The 25,413-nt window shown below is 38.6% G+C and overlaps 1 protein-coding gene across 1 annotated transcript in view; it reads right to left on the bottom strand.

The window, feature by feature from the left end:
- dmgdh (dimethylglycine dehydrogenase) overlaps positions 1–25,413 on the bottom strand; it is a 133,793-nt gene that overhangs the window by 35,207 nt on the left and 73,173 nt on the right. The window contains exon 11 of the mRNA XM_048258942.1: positions 8,084–8,214. Coding sequence (XP_048114899.1) covers positions 8,084–8,214 — 131 coding nt within the window. The remainder of the gene's footprint in view (positions 1–8,083; positions 8,215–25,413) is intronic.

The following is a 25,413-nucleotide window of genomic DNA, read 5'->3' as shown; positions in this document are numbered from 1 at the left end:
CGTCTTGCAGGCTAAAGAAAAGTGACGTCATCAATCTGAACCAAGCTCAAATCACCTGTCTCAGGGATTTTTCCGCATATGCATTCCACAAGGAACTTGTTTGCCAGAAAAATTCTAGTGTCCAAATGCAGCAGAGCTGCAGCTCAACAAAAGTCAAGTGTATTTACAGTATATAGCACATTTCAAACACAGGGGTCATTCAAAGAGCTTTACATAAACAAAAGCAAAGAGTAATAAAAATAAATAAAAATAAATAAAAGCATAAATGGGCAAAAGTTTTAAATAATTTAAAAAGTAAAGTACATAATAATTAAAAAGAAAACATAAGACACAAAGTAGAATAATTCAAAATTAAAAGACAGATTCAGAATTTGTAAACACAGTGATAACAGGGAGTGCATTTGATCAGTTAGCAGAAGGCGTCTGAGAACAGTTAAGTCTTAAGTCTATATTTGATTTATAAACAATCTGTAGCGCTTTAAAGTAAATTCCGTGACTTACTGAAAACCCGTGCAGGGACTGGGGCACCCTTAACAGTTTTTTTTACCTTAACATAATGTTTCCAAAATCCTTTTGATGGCACTTGACCTTTTACCGAACTTTTTTCTACAGACTGTTGTCATGCATTCCCTCTATATTACATCAGAGTTAAGAAACCCTGCCTTCATCACAACCATACTGGATTAATGGAGGCGTCAGCGTTAAGTTCTGCCAGGAAGACTCATTCATTCATTAGGCTAACTTCCGACCAATCACCAGTCTGCATCAGTCTTTATAATGACATGCCATTATGCCACTTCGCCAAGACATTTAACATGTAATGCAGTCCCAGTAGCTTACCTTACATTCACTTTCAAACTGCGGTAATATCTCAGCAGACGTATCAGGAGTTTCCATTAATGTAGTAGCTCTCGTAGTGTTGACGAACTGACCGATGTGTCGGTTAATTAACCCGGTTCGTGTCACTGAGCCGGGAGAATCGAGTGCCAAGCATCAATAAACCGACTCAGTGTTCCTTACATCATTTGTTTTCACACACAGCGAAACCTGAGCGCAACACTGGCTTGATTGGCTGTGCTCGAGTGTTCTCTTCTTCTGCTACTCTTTTGTCTTATTGCACTTTAGCGCCTCTAACCGTGGCTGCCACATGAGTCAAACAGTTCACTAGGATCTTCTGGGCCTCGTAACTACTGTGGCTGCCACGCAAGTCATACAGTTTGCTATCTGGTCAGTTTAGGGCAAATGGCTGCAAGAAATGATTAACGTTTGAGCAAATGTTTTTCTGTTAATTTAGGGCCTAATAAACAAAAACATGCAAGGAGCCCAAAAAATTAGTTGGGGGAAGGCCCTGAAACAGCCATGCCCACTTTTTGACCCAGAATTCTGAATCTCGGCTCCTGAAGGTCACATAGAGTTGGTTTGGGGCTTAAAAGATGCAGAAACACCACATATATACTAGAAATGGAATTCCGAGGAATTACACAAGGGGATGCAATCTGCTGGTTAGGGTGTTGGTGGGGCTGTTGAGCTTGCTGCTAGCTGGTTGGTAGGGTAATTGTGATACCTGCAAAGGTGCTTTTGGAGTAGCCAAATTTAAATCTTCTGTGACATGGCATTCTTGAGATATCACACTCAAGGTGTGTTTGACCTTGAAATTTGACCTTCAACCTCCAACATCAACTCACTTCATCTTTGAGTCCATGAAAACACTCGTACCAAATTTGAAGCATGTACGTCAAGCCGTTCTGGAGATATAATGCTGAATGCATGAGATATGGCTGGGACTTTTATTTTGACACACAGGAAACACTTTAACAGGATGTGTAGTTCAGGTAGAGCTAGATTGTATGCTTAGAAGCTGAGACAGTTGAATTCCTCACAGGTGACACCTGTGCCAGTGTTCTGATTAGCCTGGGAACTGCTCTGAGAACTACTTAAAGGACCAGTATGTAGGAAATAATGGAAAATAAACTGTAACCATTCCAAAAATTATCACCATATGTTGTCAGAGAGTAAGGAAACACGATGAATTGAAGTAATGGCTTATTTGACAACATTACTCTAACCCGTAAAACCCTGTAAAACCCATGAAAAAAAATGAGTTACGGGGCGGAATCTCTTGGAATTTTCGTTTATGTTTTGAACGATTAATTCTAGAATAGCGTATTAATAATGGGCTGGCGTCATGAACGCCTACGAGAGGCAGGCAAATTTCCAAAATTAAAACAAGAAACAAATTAAGTGGACATCGGAGGAGCTTCCTGAGATGGTGACGTCTTCGATCAAGCGAAAAGAATATCAAGTCTGACTTAGAGCTGGCCATATTTCTCCACAACAGGTAGCCTAGACTAAACTTCATCTGCATCGCTAACTTCAGCTAAATATGTTGGTTAGAGAGGTATTTTTTGTTTTCACTGTTTCTGTAATGTGTAGCTGGGTCATGGTTGGAGAAACGTTAAATCAGCTGCAGGTCAACTAACGTTAGGTAAGTCTTCATTACATCTGGCAACCCAGAAGAGGCTCGCGTCTGGTAGTCTTGAGAACGTTCACCAGTGTTTTGATTTTGGCCTACAGAACGTTCGGTAACAATCGTTAGCATAAGTTTGGCAGAACTATGTGGATGTTACAAGGTAAGTTTACGAGTTTCTTGTTTCTCACTTCTCTTTCCGGGACAGTAGTCTCAATGTTGCAAGGTCCTAGGGACGCTAGGCACAGCGGGGAAAGTCACCATTTTAACCGGAACAGGTCATTTCACCATCCAAATGATTTCTAAACAGGTTTATTACGTTGAAATAGTTGCTAAGTTCGCCTTTAATTACAAATATCTCAAGTTTAAACTTCTCAAAAATGAAAAACGGATAGGACGGTAAAGCCTTGGAAGATCTACGGAACGGTGTTTCAACCAAATTTGTATGTTAAGCGGTTTGGGCTGAATAGTGCGCACAAAAAGGTAAAAAGAACAATAATAAGAAAAAGTCTCCGGATTTCAATAGAGGGGATGTTGATATATTCCCAAGAAAAATTAGTTGTTGCATGGTGCACAGGCCACGTTTCATGTATCAACCCCTGAAGGTTGTAGAGAATCATATTAGGCTTTGGTATGAATCTCATCTTATATCAATGTTATGAAGCACCAAACTCCCTAAATGACCTTCATTTATTTTAAATATCGATGCAAAAAAGTAAACTTAAACTGTCGCAAAAATCTGTATTTTAGCTTTGCGAACCACCTAAATCTATGGAATTTATTCTGAGTTACTGAACTTACTTGGATGGATAAGATGAATCTGGGATAGAAGAAATGTAGTTGACCTCTACTGTTGAATTTTTGTTCAAAACAGCTGTATTGTATTGTTTATCAGACTATATTTGTGTTTAACTTGTGTACTAAAAAAATCAGTGAAGTTCTGCTTTTCCCTAATTTGATGATCTCCCATTTGACTGAACTGGCATGTGACATGGATGACATGGAAATGTCCCTGTGCATTGTCAAATGAAAAAAAATGAAAGCAACATTTTCATTTTTAAATCCACCACAGGAACTTGGAGGAAGGTACATAACAGATAGACTGATAGATACGTTATTGATCCCCAAGGGGAAATTCAAAGTCCCAGTAGCTTAAGACACCACAACATACACTACAACAAAAATAGGATGATAAAATAACAAATCCACTAATAAGGACAGTAAAAGATACTAAATCAAGGATCCACGTGAATATACTAAGGATTTATAAGCATGAGGCTCTTGTGTGAAAGGGCAGAGACTGACCCTGTGTTTTAATATGCAGTGGTAAGGTGCTCTATGAGGTGTGTGTCATGGTGGTAGTGCAAATAAGTCCAACAGTGCAGGGATAAAGTCTAGAGACCAGCAATAAAATATGGACAATATAAGAGACAAATGTAAGCATAGTAATAGTTATAGCATTATTATATGGACAATATAACAGAAAAAAATGTAAACATAGTAATATAAGAATTATAGCAGCAGTGCAAGGATAGGTTTGAAGTAATAGGATATCAGCCATTGGTCAAGTATGAAGTTAGACCACAGTCCACAGTGGAGGGAAGGGTTGTGCATGTGGGCTAATATAGCCCGTTAACAGTGTAGACAGTGTAAGCAGTAACACAGTGGGTGAGTGGACAGTCCATTCACAACATTAAAGTGTAGAAGAGGGTGGAGAGGCAGATAGACTAAGCAGAGAAGTCGATCTCTTCTCTTCCCTTTCATGAAGCATTGAAGAGTTGTATGTCTTGAATTTCCCCTTGGGGATCAATAAAGTATCTATCTATCTATCTATCTATCTCTCTCTCTGTCTCTCTCTCTCTCTCTCTCTCTCTCTCTCCCTGGGGACAAATTACTTCCTCAGTCTGTCAGTTGTGCATGGCAGTGAGCGTAGTCTCCAACTGGTCAAGCTCTTCTGCTTTATGATAGTGCTGTGGAGTGGATGACAGTCATTGTCTGAGATGTTGATTAGTTTGTTCAGGGTCCTTTTGTCTGATATTGAAGTGATGCACTCCAGTTCAGCTAAAATCCTCCACCAGGGTCCTGTATTCCTCCTCTTGCCCATACCTGATACACCCCACAATTGCAGTATTATCCGAAAACTTCTGCATGTGGCATGACTGTGTTGTAGCAGAAGTCTGACGTGTACAGGGTGAACAGGACTGGAGAGAGCACTGTTCCCTGTGGAGCTCCGGTGCTGCTAATCACAGTGTCAGAGAGGCAGTTCTTCAGTCTGACGAACTGTGGCCGCTCTGTCAAGTAGTCTACAATCCAGGATACTAGTTGAGCATCCCCACCCATCTGCAGGAGCTTGTCACCTAGTCTGAGGGGTTGGATGGTGTTAAAAGCACTGAAGAAGTCAAAGAACATGATTCTCACAGCACTTTTCCCTTTGTCCAGGTGAGAATGCGTCCTGTGTAGGAGATATGTGGTGGCATCATCCATGCCCACTTTCTCCTGGTACGCAAACTGTAGCAGGTCTATTGCATGGCGTACCTGGGGTCTGAATATCCCCAAATCCATGGTCTTCATCACGTGTGATAACTGCCGTCAACTTACAAAAACCTATAATTTTTGGACTTTCACTTGGTTTACATTGTTTCTTAGAAGGCTGTTGGGGTCCTCATCTTCTAACAAAGAGCCTTAATCAACGTAAGCACTAGTATGACCCATGAGTAGATTTAGAGCTTTTGCCCAAAAAAACTGCATGGCTTTCATGAGTAGATTTACAGAAAAAGGTGGCTTGGGCACTGTTTGATTCAGTGATGAAAAAGGTTTTTCACGAATATCTCAGAAATTAAATGTTTTAGGGCCTATGTTTCGTTATAACACTAATACATCCGCATCTTTTTAGCCAAAAACCAACTCTCTGCGACCTTCAGGAGCTGATACAGAATTCTGGTTTCTAAAAAGTGGGCGTGGCCGTTTCAGGGCCTTCCCCAACCTAATTTTTTGGGCTCCTTGCATTTTTTTCTTTATTGGGCCCTAAATGAACAGAAAAAATAAGCTCAAATGTTAATCATGATTTGCAGCCTTGACCACATTTTTGCCCCAAACTGACAAGACTACTAGGTTCTCGGCAGGTTCGAGTAATCAACCAATCACGTAAGCCTTTATTTCTAGTGCATAAACTAGATGATTATGTTCATGGAAATTCATACATAATGTTATCTTGGTAGTTATGTTAAATAAATGTTTAGAAGTGAATGACTAGGCTGCAGACTGTCACGAGGAGACTGAATGAGACAGCCAGTTGAGTCTGTATCCTAATCAAGCACTGTCTTGGTTCTCGGCAAGTTTGATTCATTAACCAAGCCTTGTTTCTAGTGCATCGTAGATGATTGTGTTCATGGCAATTCACACATTATCGATGTGGAAGTATATCTCCTACAAATAGCCTACAGGTCATGTGATCTTGGTAGTTATAAAGTTAAATGTTAGAAAAGTGAATGTTGCTGGCTTCATAGTTGCCTAATGTAATCAAATGGTCTAGGTTTTCGACAAATTTTAGTTATTAACCAAGCCTTGATTCTAGTAGCCTATATCATAGATGATTGTGTTCATGGCAATTCACACATTATCGATGGGGAAGTAACCTACATTACATTTCAAGAAGAGGCCGCGCACCAGGCTACTGAATGAGACCGTAACCGAGGGTAGGCTATGAGTCTAATGTAATTAAACAGGTGTCTAGGTTCTAGGGCAAGTTATTAACCAAGCCTTGTTTTTAGTGCATCTTAGATGATTGTGTTCATGGCAATTCACACATTATCGATGGGGACGTACATTACATACAAATACATATTGTGTTATCTTGGTAGTTATAAAGTTTAATGCTAGAGAAGTGAATGTTGCTGGCTTCATAGTAGCTTGTCATGAAGAGACCGCGCACCAGGCTACTGAACGAGACCGTAACAGTGCTAACGTGCATGAGTCTATGTAATCAAACGGGTGACTAGGTCCGAGACCATAGACGAGGGTATGAGACCATAATCGAGGGTATGAGTCTAAACGGGTGTCTGTTCTCGCAAGTTTGAGTTATCAACCAATCCCAGAATCCTTTATTTCTCGTGCATTTTAGAAAATAGAAATTCATAGGCTACATTACCGATGGATATCACATACAAATACATGTCATGTTATCTTGGTAGTTATGTTAAGTAAAATGTTTGTTACATGGTAGGTAGGCTGTCATGGGGAGACTGCGCACCAGGCTACTGAACGAGACCGTAACCGTGCTAATGCATGAGTCTATGTAATCAAACGGGTGACTAGGTTCTCTGTAAGTTATCAACCAATCCCAAAAGCCTTTATGTTTCGTGCGTCTTAGAATTGTGTTCATAGGCTACATTACCAAGGATGAAGTATTATATCACTTACACGTAATGTTATCTTGGTAGTTAAGTTAAATGTTAGAAGTGAATGTTGCTACAGGTAGGCTCATGAGGAGATTGCGCACAGCTGGCTACTGAACGAGACCAAAGAAGGAGACCGTGGCCACATTTGCAGCTTGAGGATACATGTCTTGGAGCGACTTTGGCAAGAGCAGCTCTGGGCCCAGTTTCCCGATAACGACGGAGACACGCTCTTAAGAGGGTTTTCTACGATTCATCTTACGATCGTTCGTTTGGTTTTTCCGACTGTTTCCCGAACATGCTCGTAGTGTGAACGCGCGTGCACTGCTCTTAAGATGCTCTTAAGGGGAGCTGTCCACGTTAATAGTTCTGAAATATCCTCTGATTTGACGGTGATGTCAGGTGACAGCACGTCACAGCTATAGGCCTACCATTTAAACTTCGGATCTACACATTAATTCACATCAATACGAAAATAGAAACACTTTGACATCTGCATGTAAGCATCCCAAGTAGGTTATATACCACACAGAGACATAAATAATTGTAATTATTTTAAGATTAGATTGTTGCACCATGCAATAATTTTTCGCGGTGTCACTTAAGAACACGTTTGAAGATAAGAAAGAAGTCGAGTAAGAAAGAGAGGAAATGTGTAGGCTCAGTAGGCCACATAAACCACATGTTGCTTTCTCTGCTTTTTACCTCATAGGCCTAATAAAATATTCACTTAGCAAAGATAATGTCAAACTATTCTGGCAACGTCTCGTTTCATAACTTGATTGCATTTTTGTCCGCTTTTCATCACATTATTATGACCATTAAATGTAAGCTATTTTGCACGCTAAAATCTAATTCATCACAGGTAAACCCAATAAAGAATGGGAACGTAAGTTGGATTATGTATTCTCTGTATGTCCTGTTGGTGACCTCAGTGAGAAGTACTGTTAAGACGCTCTTAGCCAGTAACGAGTACTCTGGAGCACTCGTAGATCTCTGAGTGTTTTCAATGACGCTCTTAAGCTACGATGGTTTCGGGAAACAGTCGGCAAATCTTAAGACGTTCGTAAGAGAGACTTTACGACACTCTTAGGCTTAAGATGCTTTCGGGGAACTGGGCCCAGACCCTGACTACTATATAGTTTTATTTTCTTCTTTTTTTTCGGTACAGCTACAGCACAGGTACGTGGTAATTATGGAACCGTAAATCCTCTACCCCTACCTGAGGTCATGCAGCTCAGACCCTGACCCAGTGAGCAGAAGAAATTCTCCTGGTGACAGTTGAGTAATAGTGACCTCAGCATATACTCTCCCCTGAGGAGTCAGCATGTGGCTAATATTTGTCATGCCCACCTGAAATAAGTAAACATGAAATCACTGTGAATCATACATATATCCAGTTATATGTTAACATACAAGTTAGCATAAGTTTGTTAATAACTACACACCAATTATTTTCATTTGTTTCGTACCGACAGTACTCGGTGACCTTGAGAAACATATCTGTGTTGTTATGATCAGACTGACAGTTTTATTTGCATAAATACTTGCTTTTCAGACATAAACTAAGCATTTTGAGCAAGATACACGCTTTTGCAGGTAATCTACTGTGTGGTACAGATTGCACTTATTGGGCCCTATCTTGAGAATCAGAAACATATCCTCTGAGACGTATGGTTTAATTATGTTTAGGGTGTGACCAGTCCAAAATTACTATCTTTACCACATAATAAGTTTGCCAGACGCCAGGCACATTGTTCAAAAGGGTTGTTATGTTTTTTAATTAGTCATGGGTGTGTTTAAACTAATGAGAATGACATCTGTTGTTCCCTTTAAGAGCAAGGAGTGCAACATCAAACATGTTGGTATTTTGGTAGTCATCTGAAGGAACCTGCTTGCACGTGAGACTGTGTACATGCAACACCAGAATTCCACTAAACTTTGTTTTACTAAAATGTGTGTGTGACTAACAGAATATAGCCTAGATGTATACGTACACATGCGCCTATCATTTGAACTCATAGACAAACTGAAACTAACTTCACCATGGTCTCATAGGCAACGACAAAACAGTTTTTTCACTTAGTTATTTACTTTAACTATTGACTGACAAAAGGGTTAAGACATGGCTTTAATCACTTATCCACGTATCCAAAGTGCATAAAACTCCATTGTACTTCATTAATTTCTTTACGCCGAGTGCCTCCAACATGGCCATGCAGTTGGGTTACCTCCCAGAACGTAATGTCCGTGCAAACCCCTTATAAATGTGGCCCTGGGTACATCTACCCATCAGTGTACACTGCACTGGGACAACACAAACATGTTCACAGAAGTGCAACTGGGCATCACATCTCTCAAGAGATGACTTATATCAACACTAGATCTTCCGTATTTCTAGCACGATAGTTCAAGTACTCGTTCATATTTTGGGCGAACGTGAACTGAGCGTAGGCTACTGTACTACTGCCTGATGAACGTTACTGTGAACTCGATCATTCTGGTGTCTGAACAGCACGCTCTCTCAGTTTAACTTTGTTCAATAGGGTGCCAGATTTCTATGGAGAAATACCCGAAAACCCGGCTAAAACACACCGTAAGCAAGCCTTAATATGTAGCGAAAAAAACACCCAACGCCAGCCACCAGTGTCGCACCGCCACATGCGTCATCAAAACAAAAAGCAGCATGGAGGCGACAAAGCAGCAAGGAGGAGTCATATGATCCTTTAAACAAGTTTTATGACCAGGTCGGTGAGGATGGGATATATACAATCCGTGAATTAGTGAAACACACTCAGCACACAGTGAGGTGAAGCACACACTAATCCCAACACAGCTGCCTGCTACAGCGGCGCTCGGGGAGCAGTGAGGGGCTAGGTGCCTTGCTCAAGGGCACTTCAGCCATTCCTACTGGTCGGGGTTTGAACCGGCAACCCTCCGGTTACAAGTACTACAAGTATGTCATGGCCATTAACAGGCCTATAAATTATATGATCAACGGATTTAAAAGGCCCTTACGGAAATATTCCAGTGTATATTTACCTTCGATATCTTAAATGGCCCTGTAAAATGCCCATTATAGTGAGTGACCACGTCACCTAATCGGTCTCAGAGCAGTGTTTACATGGAATATGCTAGCGAAAAAGCTAATGCAAGGATAAGGCTTGGCTAACTTCAAACTTCATTCATTTCAAAAGCAGTGTTAGAACACTTTTGACAGATGGTATTACTATAATTTTCCAATGGAATGTTTTATCATAAGTCGAATAGAGAAACTGACATTTACCTCACACAATATTGAGTAATTATTTGCCCTCCAGTTTTGTCTCTTGACCTTCTGCTCCCATACTTTCCGCCTTTTTTGAGTCACAGGGAAAATTGTGAAACTGTTTTCCACTTCCCGGTCCAGCATTGCAATCACATGCGCAACAGTTTGGCATTTTTTAATTAAATAATTGTATTTTTAACCATTTAGATATGTTTTCCTCTGTTCACTGTACTCATAAGTGGAGTGAGCGGAGGTGCGGTTGCTCCGGGCCCATGGCTGCCACGACCGCAAAGGGGGCCCAATCTAAAGTACCCTCACAATGGGAGCTCGTCTGTCAAGCCCTATTAAGGTTTTGCACCTCCGTTCTAATGTTATGTCACCGTTTGTTTACAACTAGAGTGGTAGGCAAGAATGGTAGGCAAGGCACTGCAGAGTGGTAGGCAAGCCTACAACAGTCGGGTTGCATAGGCTACACATCGTTACAAATAGCTTCAAAATTGAAATTTTAATATCAAATATTGACCGGGATGCCGACCACTTGTGTAGGCCCTAACAGTTGGTTTTACAATAAGAAGCAAAAAGGCGACGAACGACCGTTTAGCCTACCTATCCTCATGGTTGTGGAGGATGATCGTTAGCAGCTGTTAAGTCTTTTATTCTCAAGATGGCCTAATGGTAGGGTTGGGCAAATGAAGCCCTAACGAGGCTTTGGAAGGTTCTTCCTGACTGTATCGTAACGGTGTGTTTCCACACACCGAAATTTCGCGTCGCTCTCATTGAGGTTGAATGGAGACGAAATTCGCCCTGGTTGGGCGAAATGAAAGCGAATCGCCGAGGCAGGCGAAACAAAGTTGGCCAAAGTTTAACTTTATTTAAATGAGGACCATTCGAGAACCAATCAGGTCGGCGTCTGTGTTTGGAGGCGGGAGTTACAAAAAAGTCTGACCAAGATGGCGGAGACTACCTGAGCTGTAACACGAAAATTTGTATGTAATTAAAATGTTTCTACACGAACATTGGCACTTGTATCAACACGAATTGTGGTTTATATGCCACACAAACTTAATCAGTGCACACACACCACTAAATAGACCACTATATATGTTAGTTTAAGCACTCAATCTTTTTAGCTAGCTGACAGGCGAAATGCTAGTATTTTAGGCTACATGCTGCAACACAGGTATGAAATATATTGTCTTATTGACCTTGTTGTTTCTATGAACATGAATTGTTGTTTATAGGCAACATCAACTTAGTCGAGGCATAAAGACCCCTGGATATCTTCATTAAGTACTTAAACGTTTGAACTAGCTGATTAGCCTAATTAGCTCGCTTGCCACCACTGGCTAGACACTGCAGTCAAAAGGTTAGTGGTTTCGCCGTCACGCCCCCGAGACATAACGGCGGCTCTCATTAGCGATTAAACAATCACAGACGAAGCCACATGCCGACCAAATGGCCCTTCTCTGACACTGGTAAAACAGAGCGGAGAGACAACGGGTGTGTTCGAAACGGGTAAAGTTGCTGCCTTTTAAGATATCTAACTGGGGAGCAAGGCAGCAAGTGCGGTTCGAAACCGAAAAAACTAATTCTGCTGCCTTTTAAGATATCTTAGAATTCCCAAATAACGGTCATTTTTGGAGGCAGCATCGATGCACACTTCATGCTCCCTCCTACCCATAATCCCTTGCGGCAACGTCTGAAACAGCTGTGAAAGGTAAACAAACATGGCGGAGGACTTCGGTAATGGCTGCTGAATCTGTTTAAAATGTCATTTGTGTGACCTTATTTTGCTTAGATTTGAGATGAGAAATAAACAGTTTACTATCTGATTATGCCATTGTTGTAACCATTAATAGCGTCTGGTCTGATATATCTGCCGGCCGTAAAACTCATTTGTACCGTTAGCCTGCTAGCTTACGTGAGCTAATTTAGTTTAACGTACCGACCTTTGCTAACGTCATACCGTAGTGTTAACCAAAGATTCTAGAGTGCTATGCTCATTTTTAAAAGATGCATTTAATCCAAAGTCATGTCTAGTGAGACAGCTCTCTATGTAGGGAGGGAGGCAGTAGGCAGCTGTCTCCCGTTTCGAACACACCCAACGTGTTCTGTTCCCTTTTGAGTAAAAACTATTAGGCCAACAGTCATTGGAATAAACATTATAGTTTTGATATGCTTCTAATGATTCGAATTGAAAATGTAATGTGCTTGGTTTTAAATAATGTTATGTTTCCGTGAAAATCTCAAAATGGCCTTGGGAGGGTGGTAGCGTGTTCGTATACCGCACGCGCGCCCGGGGTTCAAATCCCGCCATGTTCATAATTGCCATGCGTTAGCATTATTTGATATTGCATGCTTCTCTATAGTGGTTGTGTTTCAGACTTCATTTGATGTTTTGCAAAATAACGTAGGCTAATTGCTGCAGATGACCACAGCAGTGTCAGATAACAAAAAACATATAAAGGGCATTGTGAACAGTGGGGGTTGTGAAAACATGGGGCATTGTGTACAGTGGGGATTGTGAAGTGCTTGTGTAGGGCTACAATTTTAGAAGGGTGCTTGTGCTACAAAACATTTGTGTTGGGGACTTAAAAGGTTTATCGAACCCGTAACACTTTAGAGATTTGATACAAGCACCGGTGCCCCTGTGTCCAATGTCCCATTTAAACTTTTCAGTGACGTCCGAAGCTTCGTACGTCATCAGTCACGTGACCTTCCAACTTTGATACGTGCTCTAAAACATAATGGACAATACTACAGGTCAGTTAGGCTAACTCCCGTATGTAAAACTAAACTGATTTGATCCTATGAATTGTTTAGCGATCACACACAACAACTTAACACAGCAACCTCAAACACCACTGTTGAACCTAGGCTACTGCTTCAGTCATGTAAGAACAGCAGTTTATGAATTATCTTTAGAAGCTACCCGTTTAAGTCCACATGACCAAAATAACAGCATATTTAAAGGCTGAGCTAGCATAACTTGATTTTGTGTCAACTTTCAGAGGGAAGACGTTTGATGTCCCGCTTGTTACAGTGCATGAAAATGCACTGTACTCTTCTTCCAAGTCTTCTTATTCTTACGATTATTATTACAGTGCATGAAAATGCACTGTGCTGTTCTTCCTAGGCTTCTTCTTCTTATTACAGTACTGTACTGTTCTTCCTAGGCTTCTTATTACAGTGCATGAAAATGGCAGCCATCAATACTTCCAACCACCTGGTTGAAGGCTGTTCTCCCTCTGTAGGGTGCCGGACGACCTGACTCAGCAGCTGCAAGATTCTCCCACTGGTCTTGTGGACAAGCCGGTGAACCGTGGGGTGGGGAATGGCAAATGCCCTGCACACCACACGGGAAGAGGTACCACAGGCCAACCAGAATAGAAAGACCAGGGTCTCAATAACTGGCCCCCAGCCATGGTCAGAAGTGGTGCCCAGGACTCCCAATAGGGCGTGGAAGGTCGCTCTAGAGAGCCGAAAGTCGACCTTGAGGTCACTCTCCCCATAAAAATACATTGCCAGCACAGGCACTGTATTGTTTAGACGGCAATACTTTGTAGGACTATGAGGCTGCTGTGTGTGGGGGGCGGGGGGAGAAAAGAGACAGACATTCATTTATGTCATTTAACATCTATTTGTTATTATCAATGTGTGATTTCCTTTTTTCATGTCATGAATACTATCTATACTAATAACATGCTGCTGTATCTGTGGTGCATACATTATTGTATTTTAAAAATGTTTGCATATGAAACTAGTATATCCATTCATAGAAGATAATGCTGCATAACTTTATAAGCTGTTTAACTTGTACACTGCATTACTACAAGCAATATCAGTTCATATTATCAGTTGGTATATTAATGAAATATATGTACACAATATTAATATGTGTTTTTAATTGATGATCAAGTTAAAGCAGACAACTATGGATTCTGATACTTTAAAAGTAAGCTAGAAGTAAGACTGCTGTAGCCTAGAAATCTAGACGCACCCTAGCGGCGGCAAATTAATTTGCTCAGCCTGTACGTCTAGTATCAAACCATAGGGATTTCTACTGGCTGACGCCGTGGACCTCATCCAATCACAGCGCTCTATTTTGTTAGAGAGTCTTAAGGTGGGCTTAACAGGATAACGACAGTCTTGCGACGGTGAACAACAAGGAAGGTGGCTATGGCGAACGAAGAGCGGTTGTTTGAATCGGCGTTGGCGTCAACTTTGGAGAAGTTGGACTTGTGCTTTTCTTTGAAAGTTGAGCAACACAATGCACTTAAGTCATTCCTTTCGAAGAAGGATGTATTTGCCGTTTTGCCGACCGGATACGGATATGGTCGTAGCGCTGGCCTATTGAATGCCTAGGCAGTTTGAAAGACAATTCTCTGCCCGCCCATTGGATTAAGCGAGGTGAATGGTTTGATGCCAGACTATACATTTCAATGATATAGGATGGCCCGCCAGGCTAAGACTGCTGTGTATTGCTGCATAACATTAGTCTAATGTAGGAATACAATACAAATACCATAAAAAAGCAATAGATGCATCTACATACCAGAAGATGCTCTTGTTCAGCCAATACAAGCAGAGTTCTGCGTCGACGCCGAAGTAGACCCCACGTCGCGATGAAAGTCTCCATTTTCCAAAAGTTTAAAGGTCTTGCAATGACAACAAAAGCCGGCTAAAATCTTGGCGCGCTCGCAGTCAAAATCAAAATACGACGTTAGTCATTCGTCATTTCCGTTAAGTGTATAGGCGTAGCACCCGATTTGAGACGATACTGCTTTGTTGAAAAATACGCTCTACGGACGTAAGTGCATAGTGCGTGATATCGAAGTGTACTGACGGAAGTACGGCATTTGAGACAGACTGTAAGTCACATAGTTAGCATTGTTAGCATAGTTAACAGCATTAACATTATTAACATTTTGCAAAACATATGGTGTGAAATATATTGTTAAAACAGATGATGTGCTAATTGGCAACCAACATGATGAGGTTTAATATAGTTGGAATGACTGAACTAGGTAGATGAGGTTTAATATAGTTGAAATGACTGAACAGTTACATAGGTGGATAGTGTAAAAGGTTAAATTATTTGCTAGGTAGATGAGGTTTAATATAGTTCGAATGACTGAACTAGGTAGATGAGGTTTAATATAGCCTGGCCACCTGGCCTAGGATTCTAATTGCTTAACTGCAGTCTTAATAGAGCCATATTGTATGCTTAAAGCCTGAGACAGAGTATATAGTTTAAAAAAAATGTAGATAGTGTAATGGATGTTGATAGACAGATTGTTTAATGGATGTTGATGAATAGTTTAATGGGTGGATGAGTGAATGGTTTGAAGAGGATGAATGGATAGAAAGTTGGATGAAATGTGCCTTATATCCTTGTAGAATGGAGAGACACAGAGAGAGTTGGCCTAGTTCAGCAGAAAGCAGTTGATACAGGTGCAATCAGTTATATTGATTCTTTGATGGGGCCTAGATGAGCAGCTGGAAGTTGATACAGGTGCAAATCAAGTTAATTAGTCTATTGTGATGTCATCAGCCTAATGTTAAGTCTATGGGGATTTTATAAAAGTTAATAATGAATAGTTTAAAAAGTATAAAAGTTACAAAGATAAAAAATACAAAGCCCCCATGTCCTAAGTAAGACCTACGCAACATAGTTTGAATGAAGTTTTTACGTTAAACGGTTGAAGCTGCATTAGCTGCGTTAGAAGAAGAATAATAATAACTAGAAAAGCATTTCCTGAAGGAAATACAGTGCATGAAAATGCAAAAATATGATGTAAAATATCATACAGAGTAAAAACAAACTATATTGGTTGCTAAGTAGATGAGGTTTAATATAGTTGGAATGACTGAACAGTTAAATATAGGTGGATAGTTTAAATGGTTAAATTATTTAGGTAGATAGTTGACGATAACTGACAGTTGGAATGGCTCTAATGTTTGCTAGCAATTATGCTAACTATGTTAACAAAGATAATAATGTTAACAAAGTTACTATGCTAACTAGCATGCTAACATGCTAGCATGCTAACTATGCTAACCATGTTACTTAGCTAACTTAGCTAATCATTTTTAGCAGTTTTGCTAAAAATGCTAACTAGCATGCTAACCATGTGACTTAGCTAACTTAGCTAATCATTTTTAGCAGTTTTGCTAAAAATGCTAACTAACATGCTAACATGCTAGCATGGTAACTATGTTAACCATGTTACTTAGCTAACTTAGCTAACTAGCTACAGTGGGTAGGAGTCATAGTTGATGACAAGTAACAGTTACAATGGCTGAACAGTTAAAAAGTTCAGTAGTTTAAAGGGTTAAATTGTTTAACAGTGAAATATTGTAGTGAGGACTTTTATTTTGAAACAGTTTTTGACAGAGGAAGCAGTTGAACAGGATGTGTAGTCTTAATAGGGCCAGTTTGTATGCTTAAAGCCTGAGACTGGCAGTTGGTCCAGGTGGCCCGAACACCTGCCATAGGATTCTAATTGCTACTTGGCTCTATTGTGATGTCATCAGCCCATGTTAAGTCTATGGGGAAATTTTGACTAGTTTTTAATTAATTGTTTAAAAAGTATGAAAGTTACAAAGTTGAAAAATACAAAGCCCACATGTCCTAAGTAAGACCTACGTAACATAGTTTGAATGAAGTTTCTACGTTAAACGGTTTAAGCTGCATTAACTGCGTTAGAAGAAGAAGAACTAGAAGAAGAAGAAAAAGCCTTGGAATAACAGTACAGTGCATTTTCATGCACTGTAATAACTAGAAAAGCATTTCCTGAAGGAAATACAGTGCATGAAAATGCAAAAAATATGATGTAAAATATCATACAGAGTAAAAACAAACTATATTGGTTGCTAGGTAGATGAGGTTTAATATAGTTGGAATGACTGAACAGTTAAATAGGTGGATAATTTAAATGGTTAAATTATTTAGGTAGATAATTGACGATAACTGACAGTTGGAATGGCTCTAATGTTTGCTAGCAGTTATGCTAACTATGGTATCAAAGATAATATTGTCAACTAAGTTACTTAACTTAGTTAACTTAGCTAATGTTTTCATTTTAAGCAGTTATGCTAACTATGCTAACTAACAAGCTAGCATGCTAACTATGCTAACCATGTTACTTAGCAAACTTAGCTAATCATTTTTAACAGTTATGCTAACTATGTTAGCATGCTAACTATGTTAACCATGTTACTTAGTTAACTTAGCTAATCATTTTTAGCAGTTTTGCTAAAAATGCTAACTAGCATGCTAACATGCTAACTATGCTAACCATGTTACTTAGCTAATCATTTTTAACAGTTATGCTAACTATACTAACTAGCATGCTAACATGCTAGCATGCTAACTATGCTAACCATATTACTTAGCTAACTTAGCTAATCATTTTTAATAGTTATGCTAACTATGCTAACATGCTAACTATGTTAACCATGTTACTTAGCTAACTTAGCTAACTAGCTACAGTGGGTAGGAGTCATAGTTGATGACAAGTAACAGTTACAATGGCTGAACAGTTAAAAAGTTCAGTAGTTTAAAGGGTTAAATTGTTTAACAGTGAAATATTGTAGTGAGGACTTTTATTTTGAAACAGTTTTTGACAGAGGAAGCAGTTGAACAGGATGTGTAGTCTTAATAGGGCCAGTTTGTATGCTTAAAGCCTGAGACTGGCAGTTGATCCAGGTGGCCCGAACACCTGCCATAGGATTCTAATTGCTTACTTGGCTCTATTGTGATGTCATCAGCCCATGTTAAGTCTATGGGGAAATTTTGACTAGTTTTTCATTAATAGTTTAAAAAGTATAAAAGTTACAAAGTTGAAAAATACAAAGCCCACATGTCCTAAGTAAGACCTACGTAACATAGTTTGAATGAAGTTTCTCGTTAAAGCGGTTTAAGCTGCATTAACTTAGTTAGAAGAAGAAGAATAAGAAGAAGAAGAAAAAGCCTTGGAATAACAGTACAGTGCATTTTCATGCACTATAACTAGAAAAGCATTTCCTGAAGGAAATACAGTGCATGAAAATGCAAAAATATGATGTAAAATATCATACAGAGTAATAACAAACTATATTGGTTGCTAAGTAAATGAGGTTTAATATAGTTGGAATGACTGAACAGTTAAATAGGTGGATAGTTTAAATGGTTAAATTATTTAGGTAGATAGTTGACGATAACTGACAGTTGGAATGGCTCTAATGTTTGCTAGCAGTTATGCTAACTATGTTAACAAAGATAATAATGTTAACCAAGTTACTATGCTAACTAGCATGTAAACACGCTAGCATGCTAACTATGCTAACCACGTTACTTAGCTAACTTAGCTAATCATTTTTAGCAGTTTTGTTAAAAATGCTAACTAGCATGCTAATATGTTAGCATGCTAACTATGCTAACCACGTTACTTAGCTAACTTAGCTAATCGTTTTTAGCAGTTTTGTTAAAAATGCTAATTAGCATGTTAACATGCTAGCATGCTAACTATGCTAACCATGTTACTTAGCTAACTTAGCTAACTAGCTACAGTGGGTAGGAGTCATAGTTGATGACAAGTAACAGTTACAATGGCTGAACAGTTAAAAAGTTCAGTAGTTTAAAGGGTTAAATTGTTTAACAGTGAAATATTGTAGTGAGGACTTTTATTTTGAAACAGTTTTTGGCAGAGGAAGCAGTTGAACAGGATGTGTAGTCTTAATAGGGCCAGTTTGTATGCTTAAAGCCTGAGACTGGCAGTTGATCCAGGTGGCCTGAACACCTGCCATAGGATTCTAATTGCTTACTTGGCTCTATTGTGATGTCATCAGCCCATGTTAAGTCTATGGGGAAATTTTGACTAGTTTTTAATTAATAGTTTAAAAAGTATAAAAGTTACAAAGTTGAAAAATACAAAGCCCACATGTCCTAAGTAAGACCTACGTAACATAGTTTGAATGAAGTTTCTACGTTAAACGGTTTAAGCTGCATTAACTGCGTTAGAAGAATAATAATTATAAGAAGAAGCAGCCTAGGAAGAACAGTACAGTGCATTTCCATGCACTGTAAAAAGCCTTGGAATAACAGTACAGTGCATTTTCATGCACTGTAATAAGAAGCCTAGGAAGAACAGTACAGTGCATTTTCATGCACTGTAATAATAAAATGCCTTGGAATAACAGTACAGTGCATTTTCATGCACTGTAATAAGAAGCCTAGAAAGAACAGTACAGTGCATTTTCATGCACTGTAATAATTCGGATAACAGTAGAGTGCATTTTCATGCACTCTAATAAGAAGAAGCCTAGGAAGAACAGTACAGTGCATTTTCATGCACTGTAATAAGAAAACTTGGAAGAACAATATAGTGCATTTTCATGCAATAAATAAACCTCATCATGTTGGTTGCCAATTAGCACATAATCTGTTTTAACAATATATTTCACACCATATGTTTTGCATTTTCATGCACTGGTAATTCCCTGGAATTGCGTTTTCTAGTTATTATTCTTCCCATCAAATTTCTGCGTCTAATTCAGCTTTAACCGTTTAACGTAGAAACTTTGTTCAAACTTTGAAACGTAGGTCTTGAAAAGGACACGTGGGGAATGTATTTTCACTTTTGTAAACTTCATACTTTTTGAGATATTAATAAAAAACAAGCTTATTTTTCCCCATAGACTTTGCATTAGACTATGACATCACAATGGACTAATTAACTTGATTGGCACCTGTATCAACTTCCAGCTGCTCACTACTAGGACCCATCAAAGGGCTAGTTAAATTGATTGCACCTGTATCAACTGCTTTCTGCTTAACTAGACCAACTCTCTGTGTCTCTCCATTCTACAAGGATATAAGGCATGTTCCATCCAACTTTCTATCCATTCATCCACCCATTAAACTATACATCAACATCCATTAAACAATCTGCCTATCAACATCCATTCAACTTTCTGTCTATCAACATCCATCACACTATCTACATTCAACTTTTAAACTATATACTCTGTCTCAGGCTTTAAGCATACAATCTGGCTCTCTTAAGACTACTATTTCCTCTGCCCACAACTGTTTCAAAATAAATATCCTCACTACAATAATTCACTATTAAATAATTTAACTATTTAAACTACTCAACTATTTAACTGTTCAGCCATTTCAACTGTCAGTTGTTATCAACTATGACTCCTGCCAACTGTTTGCAAATAAAAGTTTGTTTGACATTTTATGTTAATATACAGTATGTTTATATTTTCATGCACTGGTAATTTCCTTGAAATTACATTTTCTAGTTCTTATTATTTTTCTTCTTCTAACGCAGTTAATGCAGCTTCAACCGTTTAACGTAAAAACTTCATTCAAACTATGTTGCGTAGGTCTTACTTAGGACATGGGGGCTTTGTATTTTTTATCTTTGTAACTTTTATACTTTTTAAACTATTAATTATTAACTTTTATAAAATCCCCATAGACTTAACATTAGGCTGATGACATCACAATGGACTAATTAACTTGATTTGCACCTGTATCAACTTCCAGCTGCTCATCTAGGCCCCATCAAAGAATCAGTTCAACTGATTGCACCTGTATCAACTGCTTTCTGCTGAACTAGGCCAACTCTCTCTGTGTCTCTCCATTCTACAAGGATATAAGGCACATTTCATCCAACTTTCTATCCATTCATCCTCTTCAAACCATTCACTCATCCACCCATTAAACTATTCATCAACATCCATTAAACCAGGGGTCTCAAACTCAAATGAGCTGGGGGCCAATTCCGCCAACGTCATCTGATTGGAGGGCCGGCTATTTCTGAAAATGCAATGTTCTTTTTTTCAAATACCACACAAAACTGCAAACAGAAAGTGCAAGTGTTTTTATCTAGTTTTAGACACCTGTGCTAGCAACCTTAGCTTATAAATAAAATAATGATAAAATAAATATTAATACAAATTATAAAATAAATGAAAAACATAAAACAGGTATGTGTGTGTGTTTCACACACGAATAAAATATTTCCTCTCATAACTTTTTTAAACCTGGCAAACTAGGCATCAGGGTTAAGAAAGCCATTGCCAACACCATTGGATTTTTATATCAAAATGTCAAAAGGCCATGGCTTGAAAGTGGTCAGAGATAAAGTCCTACTGTAAATGTAAAAATCTTTGAGTAAAACAAAAGTTTATGAAGGGGGTAAATTTACCCATCTAATTTGTCACTGGATGGCAAGCACCTCAAATTATGCACCTTTCAGTAAATACTGGATGAACATATTTAAGCAGGTTTACTTTCCTTTTCATATTACCCACATAACAAATTAACAGGAAAACACCTACGATGTATACCAACACCTAAGATGTTGTGGTTTAGTAATAGATTACTACAATATAGGCCTACAATAAAGTATTCTGGTCAAACAGTTCCTATCGCGGGTAATCTGCAGTACCCAGAAGTTCGTGATCATATTGCGGGTGACTTTGTAGTTCTTTAGAGCCCTATTTCTACTAGCCCTGCTGTCTGTACCACATCCATTACGGACACTATCATCACGATTACCACTGCAACCTCCAAGCTATGTTGGGCAGAGGGTCGAAACAAGCATGGTATGCTTAGTGGACACCGTTGTATACACGCACCTCCATTCACAGACGCACCGTGACTATCATTGTCATAGACGATCGATCATAATCTCCAAAAGGATATTCTCCTTCAGAATTAGAATAGGTGAATAACATAGCTTACCTAAGACTTCATCACACGTGAACGTTTTTCAACATTTGGTGTAGGCCTATTTCTGCTTAATTTCTGCAACACTATGGCCTGCATCGCTTCCGCGTCATTACATATGCACATCTTTGTGTTTCTCGCATGTAATACAAGTATTTCCTGAAAACTTTGCGCAGCGATTTTGGGTTTGAATCAAGCTCTGGATGTCTTGCACATAGTGGAGCAGTGTAGGCCTACAAATGAGATGTCACCGTACCTGGATCTATCGTCTATTTTAATCAGTATCGTTGTTTGTCGCAATTAATAGCCTCAAGGGCCGGATTACATTATTATTTTGTCATACGTCGCGGGCCGGAATTGGGCAGGACGCGGGCCGGATTTGGCCCGCGGGCCGGGTGTTTGAGACCCCTGCATTAAACAATCTGCCTATCAACATCCATTCAACTTTCTGTCTATCAACATCCATTACACCATCTACATTTTTTTAAACTATATACTCTGTCTCAGGCTTTAAGCATACAATATGGCTCTATTAAGACTGCCGTTAAGCAATTAGAATCCTAGGCCAGGTGGCCAGGCTATATTAAACCTCATCTACCTAGTTCAGTCATTCCAACTATATTAAACCTCATCTACCTAGTTCAGTCATTCCAACTATATTAAACCTCATCTACCTAGCAAATAATTTAACCTTTTACACTATTCACCTATTTAACTGTTCAGTCATTCCAACTATATTAAACCTCATCTACCTAGTTCAGTCATTCCAACTATATTAAACCTCATCTACCTAGCAAATAATTTAACCTTTTACACTATTCACCTATTTAACTGTTCAGTCATTCCAACTATATCAAACCTCATCTACCTAGTTCAGTCATTCCAACTATATTAAACCTCATCATGTTGGTTGCCAATTAGCACATCATCTGTTTTAACAATATATTTCACACCTGTTTTGAATTTTCATGCACTGGTAATTCCCTGGAATTGCGTTTTCTAGTTACAGTGCATGAAAATGCACTGTACTGTTATTCCAAGGCTTTTTCTTCTTCTTCTTCTTCTTATTCTTCTTCTTCTAACGCAGTTAATGCAGCTTCAACCGTTTAACGTAGAAACTTCATTCAAACTGTGTTGCGTAGGTCTTACTTAGGACATGTGGGCTTTGTATTTTTCAACTTTGTAACTTTTATACTTTTTAAACTATTAATTAAAAACTACTCAAAATTTCCCCATAGACTTAACATGGGCTGATGACATCACAATAGAGCCGTTAAGCAATTAGAATCCTATGGCAGGTGTTCAGGCCACCTGGACCAACTGCCAGTCTCAGGCTTTAAGCATACAAACTGGCCCTATTAAGACTATACATCCTGTTCAACTGCTTCCTCTGCCAAAAACTGTTTCAAAATAAAAGTCCTCACTATAATATTTTACTGTTAAACAATTTAACCCTTTAAACTACTGAACTTTTTAACTGTTCAGCCATTGTAACTGTTACTTGTCATCAACTATGACTCCTACCCACTGTAGCTAGTTAGCTAAGTAACATAGCATAGTTAGCATGTTAGTTAACATTTTTAACAAAACTGCTAAAAATGATTAGCTAAGTTAGCTAAGTCACATGGTTAGCATTGTTAGCATGTTAATTAGCATTTTTAGCAAAACTGCTTAAAACGATTAGCTAAGTTAGCTAAGTCACATGGTTAGCATAGTTAGCATGCTAGCATGCTAGTTAGCATTTTTAGCAAAACTGCTTAAAATTATTAGCTAAGTTAGCTAAGTCACATGGTTAGCATAGTTAACATGCTAACATGTTAGCATGCTAGTTAGCTAATCATTTTAAGCAGTTTTGCTAAAAATGCTAAGTCAGCTAAGTAACATGGTTAGCATAGTTAACATAATTAGCATGTTAGCATGCTAGTTAGCATAACTGCTAAAAATAATTAGCTAAGTTAGCTAAGTCCCATGGTTAGCATACTTAGCATTTTAACATTGTTAGCATGCTAGTTAGCATAGTAACTTGGTTAACATTATTATCTTTGTTAACATAGTTAGCATAACTGCTAGCAAACATTAGCCATTCCAAGTGTCAGTTATCGTCAACTATCTACCTAAATAATTTAACCATTTAAACTATCCACTTATTTAACCGTTCAATCATTCCAACTATATTAAACCTCATCTACCAAGTAAATAATTTACCTATATAAACTATCCACCTATTTAACTGTTCAGTCATGCCAACTATATTAAACCTCATCTACCTAGCAACCAATATAGTTTGTTTTTACTCTGTATGATATTTGACATCATATTTTTTGCATTTTCATGCACTGTATTTCCTTCAGGAAATGCTTTTCTAGTTCTTATTATTCTTCTTCTAACGTAGCTAATGCAGCTTCAACCATTTAACGTAGAAACTTCATTCAAACTATGTTACGTAGGTCTTACTTAGGACATGTAGGCTTTGTATTTTTCATCTTTGTAACTTTTATACTTTTTAAACTATTTATTAAAAACTACTCAAAATTTCCCCATAGATTTAACATTAGGCTGATGACATCACAATGGACTAATTAACTTGATTTGCACCTGTATCAACTTCCAGCTGCTCATCTAGGCCCCATCAAAGAATCAGTTCAACTGATTGCACCTGTATCAACTGCTTTCTGCTGAATTAGGCCAACTCTCTCTGTGACTCCATTCTACAAGGATATAAGGCACATTTCATCCAACTTTCTATCCATTCATCCTCTTCAAACCATTCACTCATCCACCCATTAAACTATCCATCAACATCCATTAAACAATCTGCCTATCAACACCCATTCAACTTTCTGTCTATCAACATCCACCTTTTAAACTATCCACCTATTTAACTGTTCAGTCATTCCAACTATGTTAAACCTCATCTACCTAGCAAATAATTTAACCTTTTAAACTATCCACCTATTTAACTGTTCAGTCATTCCAACTATGTTAAACCTCATCTACCTAGCAAATAATGTAACCTTTTAAACTATCCACCTATTTAACTGTTCAGTCATTCCAACTATATTAAACCTCATCTAGGCCTACCTCGGAAATAATTTAACCTTTTAAACTATCCACCTATTTAACTGTTCAGTCATTCCAACTATATTAAACCTCATCTACCTTTCAAATAATTTAACCATTTAAACTATCCACCTATTTAACTGTTCAGGCATTCCAACTACATTAAACCTCATCTACCTCGCAAATAATTTAACCATTTAAACCAGTGTTTTTCAACCTTTTCACTTTTGACACTTAAAATGTCCCACGGCACACTAACATCCTGTGTGAAGAAAAAATAAACATACCATAGCCTAAAATTTCAAATAATACACAGATACGGCCTTATTATGGCTTCTATGCAAGACCTGCTCAATAAAACAAGCGCCCTCTGTTTCATTTGTAGGTGACTATATCTATAATTTAATTGTTGTTATGAACTGGATATGTGATGATTCTGTGAATACTGGATATGGGGGCCCCATTGTACAATGCCTGCATACCACAAATAGTG

The sequence above is a fragment of the Alosa alosa genome, chromosome 12, assembly GCF_017589495.1.
Source record: "Alosa alosa isolate M-15738 ecotype Scorff River chromosome 12, AALO_Geno_1.1, whole genome shotgun sequence".
Lineage (NCBI taxonomy): Eukaryota > Metazoa > Chordata > Actinopteri > Clupeiformes > Clupeidae > Alosa > Alosa alosa.
The sequence above is the reverse complement of the archived record's forward strand: the minus strand, read 5'-3'. Positions and strand labels throughout refer to the sequence as shown.